Source organism: Natrix helvetica (genome assembly GCF_964273705.1).
Source record: "Natrix helvetica genome assembly, chromosome: 15".
NCBI classification, from domain to species: Eukaryota; Metazoa; Chordata; class Lepidosauria; order Squamata; family Natricidae; genus Natrix; species Natrix helvetica.
In genome coordinates this window covers 3,666,158-3,689,746 of record NC_138565.1, presented here as the reverse complement: position 1 = coordinate 3,689,746, position 23,589 = coordinate 3,666,158, and the positions used below count along the sequence as shown (strand labels likewise).

At 45.5% G+C, this 23,589-nt stretch overlaps 1 protein-coding gene across 2 annotated transcripts in view; it reads right to left on the bottom strand.

Moving 5' to 3' along the window:
* The window catches only part of AK8 (adenylate kinase 8), a 52,169-nt gene that overhangs the window by 8,089 nt on the left and 20,491 nt on the right, over positions 1-23,589 (bottom strand). For both annotated transcript variants that reach the window (XM_081967290.1, XM_081967291.1), the window contains exons 7-11: positions 23,213-23,284; positions 22,303-22,503; positions 18,812-18,943; positions 17,235-17,324; positions 9,022-9,163 (exon numbers count right to left, since the gene is read on the bottom strand). In XM_081967290.1, the coding sequence (XP_081823416.1) occupies positions 9,022-9,163; positions 17,235-17,324; positions 18,812-18,943; positions 22,303-22,503; positions 23,213-23,284 (637 nt within the window). The remainder of the gene's footprint in view (positions 1-9,021; positions 9,164-17,234; positions 17,325-18,811; positions 18,944-22,302; positions 22,504-23,212; positions 23,285-23,589) is intronic.

Genomic DNA, 23,589 nt, shown 5'->3' with positions numbered 1-23,589 from the left:
TCCCCCTCTCTGTCCTTCCCTCCCTCTTTCTTCTCTCTGTCCCTCTTTCCTCCCTCTCTCTCCATCTGTCCCTCCCTCTTTTTTCTCTGTCCCTCCCCCCTCGGTCTCTCTCCCTCTTCCTCTCTCTCTCTCTCTATCTCTCTCTATCCCCCCTCTCTTCCTCTCTCTCTGTCTCTGTCTCTCTCTCTTTTTTTTTTCCTCCCCATTGCCAGAGGCGATTTTGTCTTGCCAAACCGTTCAACACTTTCCTTCCATCTGCTGAAATTAAGGAATTAATGAGCGACTGTGCATTTTGCAATGGCGGGGGGGAGGGGGGGGAGAAGAAGAGAGGAGGGAGAGAGAGAGAGAGAAAGAGGCAGAAATGTTTACTAGTGATTAAATGATAATGCACCCCCCCTCTCCTCCCCTCCCCTGCTGTATAATTCATGAGCCAATTAAAGGAAGTGTTAGTTGATTTGATGGGAAGCACAAATACAAAAAAACACACACAAAACCCTATCCACCCTCGCATTTAACTAATAGGGAACCACATCCCTGGGCCCGGCCTGCCTCCGCTTTCTCCGATTACCCGGCTAATTGCTCGAATTTATAAGGCTGTGACTGATCGCCATGCATATTTCATTGTTCCCAAATACTTTGGTTGTTTGCATCTATGTCTCTGCTGTTAATATGTCAGCGGCTGGCCAAATTTCCACGTCGGTCAGGAGCTTTCCTCTTAGAACGCAGAATGTTGAATAACAGAGTGGGAAGGGGCCTTGGAGGTCTTCTAGTCCAACCCCCTGTTCAGGCAAGAAATCCTATACCATTCTGGACAAATAGTGTCCAGTCTCTTCTTAAAAACTTCCAGTGTTGGAGCATTCACAACTTCTGGAGGGAAGTTGTTCCACTGGTTAATTGTTCTCACTGTCAGGAAATTTCTCCTTAGTTCTAGGTTGCTTCTCTCCTTGTTTAGTTTCCACCCATTGCTCCTTGTCCTGCCTTCTGGTGCTTTGGAGAATAGCTTGACTCCCTCTTCTTTGGGGCAGCCCCTGAGATATTGGAAGACTGCTATCATGTCTCCCCTAGTCCTTCTTTTCATTAAAGTAGACATACCCAGGTCCTGCAACCGTTCTTCATGTTTTGGCCCCCAGTCCCCTAATCCTCTTGGTTGCTCTTCTCTGCCCTCTCTTAAGACTGCTTCGCAATTCAGGAAAGAAGATAAGAAATGAGGGAGGAAGGAGGGAGGGAAGGAAGGTAAGAAGGAATAAGATAAGAAAGAGGGAATGAAGTAAGGAGGGAAGGAAGGAAGAAAGATAAGAGGGAAAGAGGGAGGGGAAGGAAGGAAGGAAGGAAGGAAGGAAGGAAGGAAGGAAGGAAGGAAGGAAGGAAGGAAGGAAGGAAGATGTTCCCAAAACACACAGTTTGACAGACTTCCCAATTCTGAACACAATTTGTCCTTGGGGTGTTAAATATATTGTTCCTTATTGGATTGTGTGAAAGCAAACTGAATGGTAGTACCAAATTTCCAGAGTGGGAGGGGTTAAACATTGTACTAATTGGATTTTATGGATTTTTTAATGTACCAGCGAGAGCTGCATAATTGCTTGAGTAGACAACATACATAATTGTACATTTATTAGTTGCCATATACTATATTAATATGTATTAGTGTTATAATGCTAACTTATAAAAATAAATATACTGTGTATATCTTAATACTCCTTGGTGATTGGTGAATTAGGATAATGTCCTCTATTAGCTTTTTTCAAGGCAAAGAGAGATGTCACAGTTTCAGGATTGTGAATCTGATTTGACAGACCCTTTCACTATATTTCACTCGTCTTCCAATATTTGAGGGGCTGCCACACAGAAGAGAGAATAGGTCAGCCCATTCGCTGAAGCACCTGAAGGCAGAAGCAAGACGCAACGGATGCCGACTGAAAGAGGGAAGGAAGGAAGGAGGGAGGGAGGGAGACAGAGAGGGAAGGAAGGAAAGAAGATAAGAAAGAGGGAAGGGAGGGAGGGAAGGACGGAAGTAAAGAGGGAAGGAAGAATGGAAGGGAAGATAGGAAGGGAAGGGAGGAAGGAAAAAAGGAAGTCAAGAGGGAAGGAAGAATGGAAGGGGAGATAGAAGGGGAAGGAGGGAAGGGAAGGAAGTAAAGAGGGAAAGAAGAATGGAAGGGGAGATTGGAAGGGAAGGAGGGGAGGGAAGGGAAGGAGGGAGGGAGGAGGAAGAGGCGTTAGAGAGGGCTGTAAAAGCACTGTGAAGCGGTATATAAGTCTAAGGGCTACTGTCGTTGCTCTATATATCTACCTGTCTGTCTGTCTCTCTCTCTCTCTCTTTCTCTCTATCTCTCTGTCTGCCTGCCTGTCTGTCTCTGTCTGTCTGTCTGTGTCTGTCTGTCTGTCTATCTGTCTATCTATCTATCTATCTATCTATCTATCTATCTATCTATCTATCTATCTATCTATCTACCTACCTACCTACCTACCTACCTACCTACCTACCTCTATCTATCTATCTATCTATCTATCTATCTATCTATCATCTATCTATCTATCTATCTATCTATCTATCTATCTATCTATCTATCATCTATCTATCTATCTATCTATCTACCTACCTACCTACCTACCTACCTACCTACCTACCTACCTATCTTAGATCCGAACTGTGGACTCAAATGATTGAGGGCAAGATGCCGACTCTATAAACAGCTTAGAGAGGGCTGTAAACGACTATGAAGCGGTATATAAGTCTAATTGCTATTGCTATCATCAATATGTACCTTTCCTCGTCAAAACACCAAGGTTGAAGATTCACCATTTGCAAACCACATTGTCCCATTCACTGCACCACAACTGACTGTCACACCTTGGTTGAGAAAGAAACACATCAGTGCGCTCTCTCTCTCTCTCTCTCTCTCTCTCTCTCTCTCTCTCTTTCTTGCTCTCTTTTTTGCTCTCTCTCTCTCTCCTTCCCTCTCTGTCTCCCTCTCTCTCTCAGCCTCTCTCTCTCTCTCTCTCTGTCTCTGTCTCTCTCTCTCTCACTGTGTCTCTCTCCCTCTCTCCCTCTCTCTCCTTCCCTCGCTCTGTCTCTGTCTTCCTCCCTCTCTCTCCCCCCCTCTCTCTGGTTCTCTGTATCTCTCTTTCTCTCTGCCAAATGCTATTCCTTCTAGGTAATCAGATCCCCGTTAATTAATAAAACTGTTAAGTTAATTGTCCCAGTCTGGACATCCTTATCCAGTTTGTAATACTAACCCTCTAGCACTTTCTTCCCCCCACCCCCACCCCATGCCTGCCCTACCGCCCGCCCCCCCGCTCCTCCGCCCTTTTGTTTCCAGCTCAATTAACTTAATGCTATGCAAATGAGCGGCTCTCCTCGCCCGTTAGCTTGTAGCCCGGGCGAATGTTAATAGCATAATTGGGCCTTCAGTAAGGTAATTAGACACGATTTCTTCCATTAGTCTTACAAGCCTAATTATGGTTGATGAGAGAGAAGGGACCACACCTCGCCACCCCCGGGCCAGGCAGGGCATCTGCGTTAAAGCAAATATAGACAAGACATTGACAACGCAACACAACCCACAAGATCTATAGCAAGGACGGAGAGGAGGAGGAGGGGGAGGAGGGACCCTGTTTTTCCCCAAAATAAGACCTCCCCCGGATAATAAGCCCAATCGGGCTTTTGAGTGCAAGCGTTCAAATAAGCCCTCCCCGAAAATATCGCGACACAGCAGCAGCCATGAGGAGACCCCGCTGGCCGCCTTCCGCACCTCCAAAATAATAAGACCTCCCCGAAAATAAGGCCAATTATTTCGGAGGTAAAAAGAAAATAAGACCCTGTCTTCTTCTTCTTCTTCTTCCTTCTTCTTCTTCTCTTCCTCCTCCTCCTGCCGTTCCTGTTCCTTCTTCTCCTCCTCCTCCTTCTCCTCCTCCTCCGCCTTCTCCTCCTCCTTCTTCTTCTTCTCCTTCTCCTCATTTTTCTCCTCCTCCTCATCTCCTGTTCCTTCTCCTCCTCCTGTTCCTTTTTCTTCTTCTTCTTCACCTCCTCTTTCTCTTCCTTCTCCTTCTCCTCATTTTTCTCCTCCTCCTTCTTCTTCATCATCTTCATCATCTTCTTCCTCTTTCCAACCCCCACTCCCTTCAAGCACGGATGATGCTACCTAGTTGGGTGATGAAATGTCTGCAAAGAAACCACCAAGCTCAGAGAGCTCCAAGGTCACCACACTTCTCCTCCCCCTCCTCCTCCTCTTCTTCCTCTCCTCCTCCTCCTTCTCCTGATCCTTCTCCTCCTCCTCTTGTTCCTTCTCCTCCTCCTCCTCCTCCTTCTCCTCCTGTTTCTCCTCCTCCTCCTCCTATTTCTCCTTCTTCCATTTCTTCTTCTATTTCTCCTCCTCCTTCTCTTTCTCTTCCTCTTCCTCCTCCTCCTCTGCCTTCTTCTATTTCTCCTCCTCCCCCTCCTTCTTCACCTTCTCACCTAGAGCCAACCTTTGCTGGCCTTTCGACAACTTCCCAACGCAACCCTGGACCAGAACATTTCTCGCTGGGGCTTTAATTAAGTTATGTCCTTCCATTTCCACCTGCCTTTCGAGGGCTCTCGGAAGAGAGCAGGTAAATGTTAAGAGGGGGGGAAAGGACGGAGGATTTGAAGTTGGGTGATCTTTTCCACCAAAACCTTCCTCCCCACGCAAAGCCCGGCAACGCCTGCGGAATACATATTCAACGATAAGTATGCCGGCCCACGTCTGGCAAACTCGCAGATAATGGCAGCCTGCGAAGGTCACGGAGGTTTTATTAGCTCAATTAATGGAGGTGTAAGACAAGGCTAATGCCGAACTCTTCAAATGGCTAAAGGAAAAAAACCCGTCGTAATGGAGTTATTAACCTCTCCCAACCGTTGAATTCGGCAGGCCGATGCCTACGCCATTTTCCAGTTCAGGTCTCCATTAATCGGCGGCTGATTAGCTTTAATCCACCCTGAAAACTAGCAGCAGAGAGAGGAAAAAATCCAAATAATCACCGAGCGGGAAGAAATAAAATCCCCCATTTTCTTTCTACCGGAGCAGCTCATTGCTTTGAATTTTTTTTTTAACCCCTTCATCCTAGACTTAAGTGGAGGAAAAGATCTTGTCTGGCCTGAAAAGCAAAAAAAAAAAAAAAAGGAAAACACAGCCAACACAGTTCTAGGCTGCATCAACGGAAGGATGGAATCAAGATCACGTGAAGGGTTAATGCCACTTTATAAGGCCTTGGTAAGGCCACACTTGGAATACGGCATCCAGTTTTGGTCGCCACGATGTAGAAAAGATGTGGAGACTCTAGAAAGAGTGCAGAGAAGAGCAACAAAGAGGATTAGGGGACTGGAGGCTAAAACATATGAAGAATGGTTGCAGGAACTGGGTATGCCTAGTTTAATGAAAAGAAGGACTAGGGGAGACATGATAACAGTCTTCCAATATTTCAGGGGTTGCCCCAAAGAAGAGGGAGTCAAGCTATTCTCCAAGGCACCAGAAGGCAGGACAAGAAGCAATGGGTGGAAACTAATCAAGGAGAGAAGCAACTTAGAACTAAGGAGAAATTTCCTGATAGTTAAAAGAATTAATTAGTGGAACAACTTGAAGTTGTGAATGCTCCAACACTGGAAGTTTTAAACAAGATGTTGGATAACCCTTTGTCTGAAGTGGTGTAGGGTTTCCTGCCTAAGCAGGAGGGTTGGACTAGAAGACCTCCAAGGTCCCTTCCAACTCTTCTATTCTACTCAACAGCGTTTTCCTTTCGAGTTTTGGTCCTCAGCTACAGACTTATAAAAGTTCAACTAGTGATTGTTCGAATTTACAGGACCCGTTTCCCCACACTTATGACCGTTTCAGCATTCCCTACAGTCACCTGATTTGCATTCAGACGTTTGACAGCTGACTCACACTTAGGACGATCTCGGGAATCGTGTGATTTCCCTTTTGCGACCTCCTGACAAGCAAAGTTGATGGGGAAACCACTTAACAACCGAGAGAGAGAGAGAGAGAGACAGAGACAGAGACCAGAGACAGACAGGGAGAGAAAGAGAGACAGACAGACAGAGACAGACAGACAGAGAAAGAGAGACAGAGAGAGAGACAGACAGAGAGAGAGACAGCTAGACAGACACACACACAGCTAGACAGACAGACAGACAGCTAGACAGACAGACAGACAGAGACAGACTCATTTAACAACTGCAGTGATTCCCTTACACAAATGCGGCAAAAAAAGTCGTAAAATAAAACTTGCTTAACAAATTTCTCACTTAGCAGCATAAATTTTGGACTCAGTTATAGTCATAAGCTGCACCACCTGTTCTAAATCATTCATTTAGTGACCATTCAAAGTCACTAAACGGTACTGAAAAAAGCGAGTGCATGAGCACTGTTCATACTTAACAACCATGGCAGCAGGAGGAGGAGGAGGAGGAGGAGGAGGAGGAGGAGGAGGAGGAGGAGGAGGAGGAGGAGGAGGAGGAGGAGGAGGAGGAGGAGGGGAAGGAGAAGGAGGAGGGGGAGAAGGAGGAGGGGGAGGAGAAGAAGGAGAAGGAGGAGGAGGAGGAGAAGGAGGAGGAGGAGGAGAAGGAGGAGGAGGAGAAGAAGGAGAAGAAGAAGAAGAGAAGAAGAAGAAGAAGAAGAAGAAGAAGAAGAAGAAGAAGAAGAAGAAGAAGAAGAAGAAGAAGAAGAAGAAGAAGAAGAAGAAGAAGAAGAAGAAGAAGAAGAAGAAGAAGAAGAAGAAGAAGAAGAAGAAGAAGAAGAAGAAATAATAGCCCTTTAGGCAGAATGTCGACATCATCCCGGCCGCACTGAATTCCACCGGCTAATTTGATGCCAGGAGAAACCGGGGAAGTGGGGGAATGCAACTCCCCCCCCCCTGCTCCCCATGGGGCCGAATATTCCTGCCTTTGCTTTGTTGACCCAGGCCGAATCTAACACCTTTTTCCCGGGGAAATAAATTATTCTGTTCTTCGCCCGAGGCAGGTTGCAGGATGGTAGGATGGCTGCTTAGGAGGCACCTCCTGCGCCTTCTGCCTGTTTTACGATTACGTATTAAGAAATTTTATAGCCCAATTTGTTTCTTCGGGTCGGGAAGGAAATTCCTTCTCTGCCCACTTCGCTCAAATAACTTGATTTCCCCCCCCTCCTTTTTTTTTCTTTTCTGTTCTTTTTTTTGGGGGGGGGACATTCTTCCCAGCTATCAATTACCGACGGGCTTCCGTCTTTCTTTCCATAAATTGAAAGGGTCCAGAGACGGAAGCTGCTCCCTGCTATATAATTTAGTAGTATTTGAGGCAGGTTTACGAGACGGGAAGTCAGAGAAAACGCGGGATCTGAAAGGGTGGCCATTTATTACTTCTAAGGAACAGAATGTCCTGGCAGTCATTCTGTGGTGGGGGTTGGTTGTTGGTTTTTTGGGGTGGGGTGGGGGGAAAGAAACTGCCCATCGAGAGGCAGAGTAAGAAGGAAGCCTTTTCAACCGACAACACGACGGGGAGGGATTTCGTCAACGCGATGTACACGTACATTTATTTGAATCTAAATTTCGCCGACCCGGGCTGGCCTTGAAAAATGAGCCAGAGCCAGAGGGGTTATGTTTGATATACATCCCCGTCTGCTTCTGTCCCGAGATTGATTTCTTCGCCCTAATTCTATTTCAAGAGAGTGGATTTTTACTTTCTCCTCCCTCTTGGGCGTTAGAAATCCACTCAGCTGCAGGTCAAGTTGTTTGGCAACTTGCATCAGGAACAGGCAATTGATGGCCCCAGCTTCTATGGAGTAAGCTGTAAGGGGTGATTTTTATTTATTTATTTATTTAAGAGACAGGGTGGCTCGGCGGCGAAGACACCGAGCTCGTCGATCGGAAAGGTCGGCGGTTCGGAGGCTGGAATCCCTGGCAGTGCTGCATAACGGAGTGAGCTCCCGTGACTTGCCCCAGAGCTTCTGCCAACCTAGCAGTTCGAAAAATGCAAGTAGAAAAAATAGGGACCACCTTTGGTGGGAAGGGAACAGCGATCCGTGCGCCTTCGGGCGTTGAGTCATGCCGGCCACATGACCACGGAGACGTCTTCGGACAGCGCTGGCTCTTCGGCTTTGAAACGGAGATGAGCACCGCCCCCTAGAGTCAGGAACGACTAGCACAGATGTGTGAGGGGAACATTTACCTTTACCTTAGGTGTGATTTTACACTCCTTTTTATGGAAGGGCTCCTAACTCTTGCCACCCCATCCCTCTTGTTGTTCGCCCCTTTGCCAAAACACTCTTCGCCAGCAATAAACTCCCAGGTGAGTAGAGATTAATGCAAGACCAACAGTTAAGAAGTAAACGACATCCCAATCAAGGAACTGCTAAACCAAGCAATAGTAAACAACCTATAATCAAGGAACAACAAAGATGACTCCCACCAGCAAGCAAGTAGTATATACAATGAGACCAACCCCACTCTCTTCTAGGACTGATGGTGTTACCTAGTTGGGTGAAGAAATGTCTACAAGGGAAAAACCAAGCTCAGACAATACCAAGGATCTCTCAGCCCTCCTGCTGCTTCCTCCTCCTCCTCCTCCTCCCCCGCTCCTCCTCTTCTCCGCAAGTCCAATCCCTTCTTGCACTGATGATGTTATTTAGTAGGGTGAAGAAATGTCTCTAAGAAAACCACCAAGCGCAGAGAGTACTAAGCAGTACCCACAGTCCCCTTCATCTCCATGAATTCCACTCCCTACCTAGCATTGATGATGTTCCCTAGTGGGGTGAAAAAACGTCTGCAAGAAAACAACCAAGCTCAGACAGCACAAAGGACCCCACAGTCCTCCTCCTCTTCTTCCTCCTCCTCATCCCAAATCCCACTCCCTTCTTCACTCAACCAGGGAACATTGATGATGTTCCCTGGTTGGGTGACGAAACGTCTGCAAGGAAACCACCAAGCTCAGAGACCATCGCCTGGGAAGACAAAATGGACCAGCTGTCCAGCTGCAACAGCTGAGGCTGCGATCCTCCCGATGTAAGAAGAAGAAGAGAGCTCCGTTACCTGTTCGGATAGATCCCATTGCTCGGCATGCGCTTGGCTTGGTCCTCATCTTTCGGGAAGCCATGCAGCACCCAGCCACGAGCGTAGCAATCCAGCCTGTTGATCCGCTTGGACAGGAGCTTGACCACAACCTTGTCTGGCACTAGCGGAGGGGAAAAAAAGAAAAGATTTCAAGGGATAACAGGAAGCGACGCAGTCAACAACATCAATGAAACAAGGAACAACTTTAGTCCTAGGTTTAATATCGTAGCATCCCACCCAAAATTTGGATAGAATAGAATGGAATGGAATAACAGAGTTGGAAGGGACCTTGGAGGTCTTCTAGTCCAACCCGCTGCCTACAGAGAAAACCCTGCATCACTTCAGACAAACGGCTATCCAACATCTTCCAGTGTTGGAGCATTCACAACTTCTGGAGGCAACTTCTGTTCCACTGATTAATTGTTCTAACTGTCAGGAAGTTTCTCCTCAGTTCTAAGTTGCTTCTCTCCTTGATTAGTTTCCACCCGTTGCTTCTTGTCCTGCCTTCCAGGTGCTTTATCTCAGCTCAGCCCACCTCACTGGATGGTTGTTATGAGGAAAATAAGAGCAGGAAGGAATATTAAGTGGATTTGGTGCTTGAATTATAATTAACTCAAAGTATCAAGTCTAACTAATATTACTTTCCGATCTTTATAATTAAAACTAAAAACAGTGGGATGAATTTTTTTTTAAAAAGAATAAATAAAAAAGATCCGGGAAGAAACTTCTTTGTTGTCGCTAGGCGCAAAGTCGTGTCTGACCAATTGTGACCCCATGGACAACGTTCCTCCAGACCTTCCTGTCCTCTCCCATCCCCTGGAGTCCATTTAAGCTCACGCCGACTGCTTCGGTGACTCCGTCCAGCCACCTCCTTCTCTGCCGTCCCCTTCTTCTTCTTTTGCCCTCCATCGTTCCCAGCATGAGGCTCTTCTCCAGGGAGTCCTTCCTTCTCATTAGGTGGCCAAAGTCTTTGAGTTTCCTCTTCAGGATCTGGCCTTCTAAAGAGCAGCCAGGGTTGATCTCCTCTAGGACTGACCGGTTTGATCACCTTGCAGTCCAAGGGACTCACAGGAGTCTTCTTCTCCAGCACCAGAGTTCAAAGGCCTCCATTCTTTGGCGCTCAGCCTTCCGTATGGTCCAACCTTCACAGCCATCCATTGCAACTGGGAAAACCACAGCCCTGACTAGACACACTTTTGTTGGCAGGGGGACGTCTCTGCTTTTTAGGGGTTGGACTAGAAGACCTCTGAGGTCCCTTCCAACTGTTATTCTGGAAGCCAATAAAACACAAGCTTCCCTTGAAGAGAACAAGCAGCAACGGCTCGAAACCGGCCACGTTGAAGGCTGCAACCTCTCAGGAGGCTGCGTAAACCAGGCAGAGAAGTGCCCGCCTTCCATTTTCGCTGCTAAAAACAAATGAGCAAGGCGCACTCATGGACTCCGTGAGGTTGTCAGGAACGCCGGCTGGCTTATGAGCCTCGTCGTTGCCATGTTAAACAAAACAGCATCTCCTGCATTGCATGGCCTCAAGCGAACCGACTAGGGTGAGAGGATGAGCTTGGAACGGTCTGATGAAGTTGTCAGCTGCCAAGCTTTCAAGCGATCGGGGCGGCCCCCAAATTTCAAGCCGTCGCAGCTTTCTTTTTATCCTAAAGGCGTGCAAGTTTGAGCCTCTGTCTCGTGCTTTTTTTTGCAACTTCCCAGCTGTTGGCCCTTGCCCATCCGCTGACACCTGGGCTTAAGAGAAAAATTAAGGAAAAACTGAAAAGTTGACTAGCTCTGTCTATTCAATTACACATCTCTTCTATCCATTCTTCCCCTTCGGTGCGCCACCAAATGGGGCCGGCGGTGGAAGGCGTAGACATTTTGGTGAGGTACCGACGTTTAGTACTGTAAGGAGCACCAGGCCACTCCTGAGTGAAGGAGTGGAACATCTGCTAGTTTGAATTGAGGTAACGGAATGTGAGGCGACTGGCAGTTGGAACAGAGTTCTTTTCAGGTGGGGAGGGAGAGTAGAATATCTAACTCCTTAGCATCAGAGCATGTTAATATAAGGCAACTGGCAGTTGGAACAGAGTCCTTTTCAGGTGAGGAGGGGGAGTAGAACTCCTTAGCATCAGAGCGTGTTAATTACTGTATAAGAATTGCTAATGATCCGATGGTCATTTCAAAAAATCCTTTCTTAGCGAGCACCTAGAAGCCAAGAGGAACGTACTTGCCAAATTTCAAGTTTGTAGGCTTTACGGTTCTGGAGATTTCGTGATGAGTGAGTGGTATTTGCCGTATTCACAAGAGAGCCTCTCGGCGTCTTCCAAAAGGGCTCACTCACTGAAGGCCGAAAAGATGGATCTGTAACCAACTTCAAAATCACGTCGACGCCGCAAGCCCGAAAGCACAGATCTATAATGAGAATCAGAGCAAGAATACCACCCCGATGCTCCTTTCGCTCCGGTCCGATTTGAAGCTTTTTGTTCGATATCTTTGCTTTCTATAAAGATGGAGGCGCTTTTGACATGTATTGACCTACCTTCTAAACCCATAAAGCCTTGATATTCATGAGTCGTCTGATGGGCTTCTTGGGACAAGGCTGGGAGGAGCTGTCCGTTCCTTACCGCTGAAAGTTGGAGGGTTCTTTTGATACCCTGGCCCACTTAGTTTTCTTCTTCCTCTTAGATATGTTTCACACACACACACACACACACACACGCTCCTTCCCCCAGTAGGTCTAAAGCCTTCCATCATTAATTCAGATGCCTGAGGGTTGAACTCAGGGTTTGACAGTTAACATCTTGCCCTGATTACCAGCCTACTGCCAAGGGCTACTTCTCCTGGCTTGGCTTGTCATCTCTAAATTCAGCAAAGCGCAAGAGCAGAGGATCTGGTTATTCCACAAAGGTCAGGGTCGTTTAATGTTATTGGAATCCTCCAAGGAGGTGGGGGGGGGAACCACCCTTCTTCCTGCTGACCACAAAGTTTGGAAGAGTTCTTCCTTTCATGAAACGTCTCTTGGGAAATAGACGACGAGGATAGGGCCTCTTGGTTAGGGGAGGGTTCTTCCTAAAAATGAGGCGGGACGTATGGGTGTCGTAGCTTCAGTACGTCAGGATGAAACCAACCTGGGTGAAATGGGAATGCAGGAATCCATCCAGCAGGGGAAATGAGCAAAAAGAATTGGACTGGAGCAACATCTCCTATTGAAGGAGCTCTCCGTGGTGCTGAATATGATTCTGAACTTCTTCCACTCATCGTTTGTTACATGCTTCTTCAGATCTTGCCTAGCATCCTTTCTCTGGGCCCGAAGGAAACGCGCAGGGGACCCTGCAACAGTCATAAGTGTGGAGGATGAGTTTCATTTGAACTTTGAATGGTCACAGAATGAATGGTTGTAAGTCGAGGACCGAGTCCCTTGGTGGAGAGGGTGCGGCCTATAAATTGAATAAATAAATAAATAAATATCTAAAAACATGGTTTTTAACAAATCCCTAATAGCCATCAGTAACAAAATCGTGTGCAGCGCAATTTTCACGCATCCATTTTTTTCCCTTTCCTTTTGTGTTCTGTTCTCTTCTCATCTCTTCTGATTTGTTTTGCCTTGAACGGGTTCTGTTTTGTTCTGCTTTGATTTGTTCTCTCTGATTCGCTTTTTGTTTGGTTTTAACAATGGTTTGGGGATCAGTCACCAGATTCACACATAACCCTCCGCCCCAACCAAGTCATTTCAGGCAGCGGAAATCTCCAGGAAATGTCTCTTAAGCACGGCAGCTTTAAACATTTAAGGGAGGAAGGCAAAAGATCCAGAACTAATTTTCATTCTAATTCGCTTCAGGCTACATTTGTCCTGAGGCCAAGAGGTCATCTTTAGAAGACGTAATAAATTGGCCTCTTTACAAGCCATTAAAAAAAAAACAAAGCTCCAAGTCATCATTTCAAACTGGTGAGGTTACGAGAGGTCAAGATAGTTGCTTGCGGCCTCTTTCCATTTGAGAGACAGTTTGAGTAGAAATAGTGAGGACCTGCCCATGTGTGGCGGCCGCCAAAAAAGCCAACGCAATCCTAAGTTGCATTAACAGAGGGATGCAATCAAGATCAAAGGAGGTACTAAGACCAAGCCTTAGTAAGACCACACCTAGAGTACTGCAACCAGTTTTGGTCACCACACTATAAAAAAGAGGTTGAGACTCTAGAAAGAGTGCAGAGAAGAGCAACCAGGATGATGAGAAAACTGTTGGCTAAAACATATGATGAACAGTTGCAGGAACCGGACATGGTTAGTCTAGTGAAGAGAAGGACCAGGGGAGAGCAGTCTTCCAATATTTGAGAGGCTGCCCCAAAGAGGAGGAGGTCCAACTATTCTCCAAGGCACCTGAAGGCCAGACAAGGAACAATGGATGGAAACTGACCAAGGTGAGATTCAACCTGGAAAATAAGGAGGAATTTTCTGACAACGAGAGCAATCCACGAATGGAACAGAAGTTGCCTTCAGAAGTTGTAGGAGCTTCATCACTGAAGGCTTTCAAGAAGAGATGGACTGCCATATGTCAGAAATGGTGTAGGGTCTCCTGCTTGAGTGTGTGGGGGGTTTGGACTAGATGACCTACAAGGTCCCTTCCAACTCTGTTCATCTGTTTAAAAAGAACATCTTCCCACCTGTGAGGGTCTCAAGGGAATATCCCTTCACCAAGAGAAGCCTTCTCAGGGGGCTTCGTTCCACCCTAAATGAAAGGGTTGAGTTTGCTTCAGTCTACAAGAGTCATTTTCCTTTGTGCTTTTTTTCCAAACCAATGGGGTTTTTTTCCCCCCTCCTGCATTTTTTGGGGGGGTCTCTCCGAAGGTGGCTTTCTCTTATTTTTCTTTCTTTCTTTCTTGAGCTGAGACTTCTGGAGGATTCCAGCTTTGAAGAGCACTTCTGAAGCTACCCCATGCCTGGGAGTCCGCTTAACGGAGGCTGCATGCCAACTACGGTCTTCGTTGGAAACCAAAGTTCAGAAACCTTCAAACTGCGGTCAACATAACAAGCATGGGAGAAATCTGAGGCAATCATTATTTTCTTAACGCCGCCGCTGCTGTTTTTCCGGCTTTTGAATCCAGCCAACTGTGGTTTTCCTTCACGTGCTGCCTGTGATGCGCAGGTAATAAACACGACATGGGGAAGGGTAGGAAAAACTGGCTTGATGGAGCGGCTTTACCGATTATCTAGCGCCACCTACTGACAGTATAAACTTCCTACGTGGCAAGGTAGAATCCTAGAAAGGTAGAATTCCAGCACTGGAAGGGACCCTTGGAGATCTTCCAGACTGACCCCTCTAAAATATCATCAATATCATTGCATGGGCATTGTGGCATCTGAGTGTCATTCATTTTAGTACAAAACCCAATATTAATACAGATAAACATTACTACATTAATCAAATGAACAGTCTAGTGTTAATAGGTAGGTAGGTAGGTAGGTAGGTAGGTAGGTAGGTAGGTAGGTAGGTAGGTAGACAGACAGACAGACAGACAGACTAGATAGATAGATGATAGATAGATAGATAGATAGATAGATGATAGATAGATAGATAGATAGATAGATAGATAGATAGATAGATAGATAGATAGATAGATAGATAATCAGGACGTATTCCTTCATTTTTCACTTAATCAATGTTTACTACAGCCCTCTAATAGCCATACTCTAGTGTTATTATAGGGACGTGGTGGCGCAGTGGCTAAGACGCTGAGCTTGTTGATCAGAAAGGTCGACAGTTCGGGGGTTCGAATCCCTAGCACCGCGTAACAGAGTGAGCTCCCGTTACTTGTCCCAGCTCCTGCCAGGCTAGCAGTTCAAATGTGTGTTATGTATGTATATACTTTTGAGATCAAGCAACAGAATTTCATTTTTAATGTGTATCAGTATATGCCCACAGTAAAAAAGACAATAAAAATTATCTCTATCTATCTATCTATCCATCCATCCATCCATCCATCCATCCATCTCATTATATCTTTATCTATTTGTCTGTCTGTACGTCTGTCTACTTGTCTATCTATATCTATTTGTCTATTGATCTATTTGCCTGCCTGCCTGCCTGCCTGTCTATTATCTAAAGGCAAGATACAAATTAAAAAAGCTAGAAAAAAGATCCAGAGCAGCCCGTAGAAATATAAACATTCTCCTAACTATCAAATTTTACCTCCAAAGGGAGGAACACTTTGGCTGTTTCTCCTTCACTTTCAGCAGAAAAAACCCTCTTAAACAATTCCCACAGGAGAGAGAGAGAGAGAGAGAGAGAGAGAAATGGTTAAAAGTTTTGATGCGGCGCTCAGAAGCCGGCATACATCCCAAGCGATATTTCAAAAATATCGTCAAGAGGGAAGCCAAAGGCCCCTCTCGAAAACGCATTCATAAAACGGGCTGATTTTTTTTTAAAGAGCCCCAAATAAATTGCCTGCCAATGTTTTCCCTTTTGCTGAAGACCCGCGCTCCACCCTCCAACCCAATGTACAAGGCTGAAGGACCTCAAGACACAGGTAAACAGAACTTGGGGAAATAAAAAGGAAATGCCGATCTGTTTATTTGCTCCAATTTTGGATTTTATGTAAGACTGTCTAGGTGAGTGAGTATGTTAAGACAGACAGACAGACGGAGAGAGACACACAGAGAGAGAAAGGGAGAGACAGACAGAGAGGAAGAGAGAAAGGGAGAGACAGAGAGAGACAGCAACAGAAAGAAATGGAGAGACAGAAGGAGAGAGGGAGAGAGAGACAGAGAGAAAGGGAGAGAGAGAAAAAACAGGGTTTTCCCCTCCAGTCTACCACCTCTCTCTCTCACACACACACACAGTCACACACACTAAAATGAGGAAGTACGACTACCCAGCCCTTACAGCTTGTGAAAAATTAAACTCGACGGATTCAAACTGTCCTATTTCCACATCAAAAGGGAAGGCGCACTGAGCTCTTCCCAAGTTATCTTCAAACGCCAACACCCTAGAAAGTTTCATGAAAAAGAGAAAGAGAGAGAAAGAGAGAGAGAGAGAGAGAGAGAGATGGGGAGAAGAGAGAGCCTAGAGCTCCCCTAAGCCCTGTGCCCCTTACCAAAGCCTCCACCCGTCCCTCTTTCTTTCTCTTTCTCTCCTTCACCTAATTATACCCTGGTGAGTTTATTAATCAACTGGTAAATTATTTAGCAAGTAGCCACGCGCTACTACAAATACACGGTGTAGGAGGACAGGCAGAAGGAGGGGGGGAAAAAACCCCAGCCAAAGTCCCCGAGGATTTCTTAGCGATGTTGAGGCAGCGTATGGTTTTCTTTCGTTTTCTTTTATTTTCTTTTTCATCCAATAAAGAAGAAATAAAACCCAAGCTTACCTCTCAGACGGGGAAATTTACTTAGCCTTTCAACTGGCAGAGAGGCTGGGTAAGTTATGAGATAGATAGATAGATAGATAGATAGATAGATAGATAGATAGATAGATAGATAGATAGATAGATAGATAGATAGATAGATAGATAGATAGATAGAGATAGATGATAGATAGATAGATAGATAGATAGATAGATAGATAGATAGATATAGATAGATGATAGATGATATAGATAGATAGATAGATAGATAGATAGATAGATAGATAGATAGATAGATAGATAGATAGATGATAGATGATATAGATAGACAGATAGATAGATAGATAGATAGATGATAGATAGATAGATATAGATAGATGATAGATAGATATAGATAGATAGATGATAGATGATATAGATAGATAGATAGATAGATAGATAGATAGATAGATAGATATTGATATTGATATTGATATTGATATTGAAAATAATAAAATGAAGCCAAGGGAAAGAGAGGTGGGGAGAAAAGATTTGCTCTCGGTTAGAGACTTTTTTTAGAGATTAAGGACATGGTGAATTCTAGTCCACCTTAAAGCTGTGCGGGTGACTTTGGGCCAATCACCAGGAGACGGTGAGTTTTGGGGGAAATTTTAGAAAAACTTTACATAAATAAGAATAAATAAATAAAATATATCTTCCCACATGGATAATTAAGCTCAGAATTAATAAAGAAAAACATTTATGGACCCTCTGTTATGAACTGGGCTAGTCTTACAGGGACCTGTCCCCAGGAACAAACAGGGCAAGGTGCCGTAATTCAATTTTCTTCCATCCCCTTCCACGGATCTGCCACCTTTCTCCCTTACCTGGCCATCCTCCATCCAGGTACGGCTTAATGAACTTCCCAAGTTTGGTATCGCTGGTAGTGGCTTCCTTAAGCATTTGCCCGCAGCAAACTGAGAAAAAGGAGAAAAGGGAAAAAGACAAGGTTAATTTTGAAAAGAAGGGAGGAAAAAAGAAAAGAATAAAGAGGGAGGGGGGGGGAGAAAGGAAGGGAGGAAGGGGAGATAGCTAGGAAGGAAGGAAGGAAGGAAGGAAGGAAGGAAGGAAGGAAGGAAGGAAGGAAGGAAGGAAGGAGAGATAGCTTGGGAGAGAGGGAGGGAGGGAGGAACGAAGGAATCAGAGATAGCTTGGAAGGAAGGGAGGAGACATAGGAAGGAATGGAAGGAAGGAGGAAGGGAGGAAGAAGAGGGGAAGGAAGGAAGGAAGGAAGGAGAGATAGCTAAGAAGGAAGGAAGGAAGGAAGGAAGGAAGGAAGGAAGGAAGGAAGGAAGGAAGGAAGGAAGGAAGGAAGTGAAATAGCTTGGAAGGAAGAAGAGATAGCTTGGGAGAGAGGGAGGGAGGAAGGGAGGAAGCAGAGATAGCTTGGAAGGAAGGAAGGAGACATAGAAAGGAATGGAAGGAAGGAGGGAGGGAGGAAGAAGAGGGGAAGAAAGGAAGGAAGGAAGGAAGGAAGGAAGGAAGGAAGGAGAGATAGCTAGGAAGGAGGGAGGAAAGGAGGGAAGGAGGGAGGAGAATGTGAGCTCAATGGAGAAAACGGAGAAACAGAAAAGGACAAGATCAATTTTTTAAAAGGTGAACAAACAAAAGAAAAAGAAAGAGGGAGAAGGGAAGGATGGAAGGAAAGAAGAGAAGAGAAGGGGGAGCTCAGCCAAGAAGGAGAGACAGAGAAAGGTTAATTTTTAAAAAGGGGGAAAAAGAAAAGAAAAAGCAGTGAGGGAGGGAGGGAGGTAGAGAAAGAGGAACTCAAACTGAGAAGGTGGAGTGGGGAACAGAATAACAAAAAGCAAAAATAAAAAGCCAGATGTGAAAAAAGGATAGTGAATAATATAAAAGCCATGGGGCTTCAGTTTCTCCATCAGACACCTCTCTCTCTCTCTCTCCCTCTCTTTCTCTCTCTCCCTCTCTTTCTCTCTTGCTATACCAAACAAAAGCAAGGAAGAATAGGTTTTTTTTAATTGTGTAAGGTCAAGAGAGAGAAAGATACTCATCAAAAACAAGGCTCAGAATAGGAAAAAACAGGGACCACTTTTGGTGGGAAGGGAACAGCCGGCCACATGACCCCGGAGACGTCTTCGGACAGCGCTGGCTCTTCGGCTTTGAAACGGAGATGAGCACCGCCCCCTAGAGTCGGGAACGACTAGCACAGATGTGCGAGGGGGAACCTCTGCCTTTACTATTCATTTTAGATTCTTTCTCAAACTTGACAACTTTTAAGATGTATGGACTCCAGCTCCCAGAACTCCCTTGGAATGCAACATGCAGCTCACTTCACAATCATCTTGCTTAGGAATGGAAATCGTGGTCATAAATTGAGGATTATCCCTGGGGGGGGGGGGGAATGCACCAAGGAAAGAAAGAAGAATATTTATGGAGCACGAACCGTTGATGAGCCCGTATTTCTGAGATAGCAAGGCCGCCTGCAAACTTTTCCCAGATCCTGGAGGTCCACAAAGAAGAATCCGGGGTGAGAAAGGAGTGTTGGTAGGAGGCGGTTGTTTAACGTGCGACAGAACTATTAAAAAAGAAAGAAAGAAAGAGGCAGAAAGTGATACTGGCAAGGACAGAAGGGCTGTTTTACCAAGGCCTTGCAAAAGCATGAAGTAAACTCCTTGTCCCTTTTATTAATAATTGACTGTGGATTCTGCTCATTCACATCTAGCAAAGTCTTTCAAGGGAGGATTTACACTCACAGACCTTCTCTGGCTTGGAGAGCTGCCAGGCCGATCTCTGCAAAACTTGGCAAGGAGTCTCGGAGAGTCACGAGTCAATTACGGAAACTAATTGTCTCCTGCAAACTCCACTCCCCTTTCGCTCCTCTTTTATTTCCTCTGGGAGGGGCCATTCATCGTCCACCTGTGGCCGTACTCCCAAGTCAACCCCTGTTCTTTAGCTGTTCCCTTCGTCTGGCAACTCTGCGCATGCGCACACTGGGAACAGGCTCCAGCTGTTCTTCTGCCTCATTGATCTCCGACTCCGAAGGCAGCTGATAACTGTCATACGGCTCTGCCCCCCTCTCTGCCTCTGACACAGAGCCCTCATCAGAGCCTTCCCCAGACTCCAGGACTGGCCCATCTTCCTCCCCAACCTCCTCACTGTCCGAATCTGCTGCCAGCTCCACTGGATGTTGGTGGGACACAACAAGGGCAAAGATTTTCCATTTTTGAATACGGGGATGGAGCTTGGCTCTCTTGCGCCTACAGAGAGCGTCACGCTCGACATGTCTACAAATGTACTACCATTACTCATTTTTACAGTGGCATAAACAGAATTACTGGAGGCTAAAACATATGAAGAGCAGTTGCAGGAACTGGGTATGTCTAGTTTAATGAAAAGAAGGACTAGGGGAGACATGATAGCAGTCTTCCAATATCTCAGGGGTTGCCACAAAGAAGAGGGAGTCAAGCTATTCTCCAAAGCACCTGAAGGCAGGACAGGAAGCAATGGGTGGAAACTAATCAAGGAGAGAAGCAACTTAGAACTAGGGAGAAATTTCCTGACAGTTAGAATAATTAATCAGTGGAACAACTTGCCTCCAAAAGTTGTGAATGCTCCAACACTGGAGGTTTTTAAGAAGATGTTGGATAACCATTTGTCTGAAGTGGTGTAGGGTTTCCTGCCTAAGCAGGGGGTTGGACTAGAAGACCTCCGAGGTCCCTTCCAGCTCTGTTATTCTATTCTATTCTCTTCTATTCTATTCTATTCTATTCTATTCTAATACACATCAGGAACCTGTTCCTTATCCCATTACATAAATTATCTCCCCAGAGGTTCCCAATTCTCTGTTTACACACTGCATCCCTTACTGGTGAAAGAAACATGTTGAAGTTTTCAAACTTACACATGCCCCAAACCATAGTTGAACTCCAAATAAACATCAGCTGAACAGACTTAGCTTATGTCTCTTCTCCCCCAAGCTGGCATATCCAAGATACAGGCTAACCAGCCTGCTTACAAATGACGCTTAATTTGCAGTAAATAACCAAGTTAATTAGGAGTAATGATCCCCTAGACTCCACTTCTAATTATTCTTTTAAAAAAAAAGGAAATAAAGAAAGAAATAATTTAGATGCCTCCACTGGAAAAAAAAAAGAAAGAAAGAAAGAAAGAAAGAAAGAGGGAGGGAGGGAGGTTTGTTTATTTTTTATCATTCCAATTTTCAATTTCTCTCACTGCATTATTAATTAACGATAATTAATATTCAGGCTGCGCGCACGCATTTGCAATCTGAGGCATGAATTGTTTATGAACGATGATGTGAACTTTTAAATTTAATTAAGTCATTTAAGGGGTAATTAATTTGTAAAACTCCAAATATAAACTTCGGCGGGCTTGTTTACCTTAAAAAACAGAGGCCTTCAAATTAGCGAGAGGCCTTTTTTTTTTCCGAAACGCATCAACGCAGAGTGAAGTTGTGTAAAGAGTCTTATCAGCGCCTGACGGCTGGGAATGGAGCAATTATTATTATTATTATTTTCTTTTTTAAAGGCTGACTTTACAAGAGAGCGATTTCTCCCGTTTTCCTGTTGAAGGGCCGAGATGAACGCAAACGAGCCGTGTTCAAAGCTAAGGCAACGAACTAAACCGAATGAGGCAATTGGCAACTTTAAATCTCAACCCACAAATGTTCTGTCTTACACACTGGGAAGAGAAATCAAAACACCAAATACAAGCTGGGCGGATATGACTTCGTAGATGACCCTCCCTCTGTCAAGGACCTTGGAGTACTCACCCATAACGATCTAAATCCCAGAGCTCCCTGTAACAGCATTGCCAAAAAAGGCCTTTAAGAGTTGTTAACCTGTAGCCTTTAGGTAAAAATGTTTAGATTGACAGATGAACAGAGTAAATAACATATGGGATGTTTGGAATTACTGGAGTGGTGCATAGCGGAAGTCAGGGGGGTGGGTTTGATTGAAAGGTGGGGGAGGGTTAGGGTGGAGGGTGGGGAAATATATATATGTATAATTGATTCAGAAGATGGGGCTAATGGGATATTGTCACTTTAAGAGAAATTTAGGTTATGATTTATATATGTTCAATTAATTTAGAAGATGGGGTGAATGGGCTATTGTCACTATAAGAGAAATTCAAATTATGATTGTTGGGAGATGAGGGGGTACAATATTTGAATGAGAAACTTATCTTAAGACGGGGGGAGGGAAGAGGGTATAGTATTTGTATGTGATCTATATTATATGTCGGGGGGGTAAAAAGGGGGGGGGATTTGTTTGTATAAAACTTTTTCAATTAAAAAAAAAAAGGAAACAAAAAAGAAAGAAAACAACAAAAAAAAGAGTTGTTAACCTAATACTGCGAAGCTTCTTCTCCGGTAACGTTGTAGTGCAAACTAAGGCATACTAAACCTTTGCCAGACCAATCCTCGAATACAGCTCGTTTGCCTAGAATCCACACTGTATATCGGACATTAATACGATCGAGCGGGTCCAGAGGTATTTCACGGGAAGAGTCCTCCACTCCTCTGCTCGCAATAGGATCTCTTATGCCACCAGGCTCAAAATTCTGGGCTTGGACAACCCAGAATTAAGATCTGACCTAAGCACAGTACACAAGATTGTCTGCTACAACATCCTACCTGTCAATGACTACTTCAGCTTCAACCTCAATAACACAGGGGCAAACAATCGATGGAAACTCAAGGTCAACCGCTCCAAACTCGATTGCAGAAAATACGACTTCAGCCACAGATGGTCAACGTCTGGAATGCTCTATCTGACTCTGTTGTTGCATCCTCAACCCCCCACAGCTTCAACCTCAAAGTGTCTAACCGTGGATCTCACCCCATTCCTAAGAGGTCCGTAAAAGGGGCCTGCATAAGCTTAACAGGTGATAGTGCACCCAGCCTGTTCCTACCTTGCCAGAAGGCATCTGCGCAGGGTTGATCTGCATTGATCAGCTTGATAGACTTCCCAAAGGACTGGACTATCCCTGGGACATTTCGGTGATATTCCAGCAACCTGTGAGAGGTCTCTTTCTCGGATATGCCCGCAGGTGCCTTCAAACGCCAACGGATGATGTCATCAGCGGGCCAATCAAAAGTCGTATGATACACCTCTGGAATAAAGACCAGGCATGAGACAGAACTGGACTTAAAAGTCTGAAACAATATTTAACTAGCAAACGAAATCTTAATTCTTTGAGAGCATTCGGAAGAGGAGTTCATGGAACACCTGAGATACAGAATATCTCTCTACTTGTCCCCCTGGAATAGAGGCATGGTTGTCTCTCTGTGTTCGGGATGATTAATTCCATATTCCCCAGTCCACAAATCTACCGTATTTTTCAGAGTATAAGACGCACCTTCCCCCCCCCTAAAAGAGGTGAAAATGTGTGTGCGTCTTACACACTGGATGTGGCCCTTTGGCCTCTGCCGCCCAGCAATTTACCTCTTTGCAGTAAACGGGGGCTTGGAAGGACCGGCTGGCCCTGCCCACTCCTCCCGTTCATCATGCCAGGTAAGTGCAGGGCCCCCGCGGAGGCGCTGGGAGGGCGAGAAATGGGCCTCCGGGAAGTCCGGAAATGAGCCCGTTTCCGACATCCGGAGGGTTCTGGAGCCAGGGGACGCCATTTTCGCCCTCTCGGAGGCTCAAGGAAAGCCTCCGGAGGCTGGGGAGGGTGAAAATGCCCTCCCGCCTCGCCATGGGGCAGGAGGCCCCTCATGGCCACGCCCACCCAGCAACTGGGCAGAGAACCAGTTGCTACCATTTTTCAATCCCACCCCTGGAGGACATCGACAGTGAAAATCCCTGGCCTCAAGATGTACCTCCGGTGATTTCATCCACTCTCTTTCCCAAATTCCGCTCGATCAGCACGATGTCGGGAGCGTACAGCACCACTGGAAAAAATAATTGAGGAAAACGTTACCGATGCAGGACTGAAAATTGGGGTGGTTTTATTTATTTTTTTACTCCGTGCTTTCAGATCCTGTTCTGACCCAGGCTTCCTTAGAAAGCAAGAAGCAGAGTCTGGGTCCCGACAAAACGTCTTTTATTGACACGACTGTGAATTCCTTTCATTCAGAGTCCGCCAGGCTTGGAAGCAGTCTTTCAGAGGAATATTTATCAACACGAACCTTATCTCGCTTGGCAAGCTGTTACCAAACGGCAGGGCAAGGCAACCCTTGGCACAGAGTCTCTTATA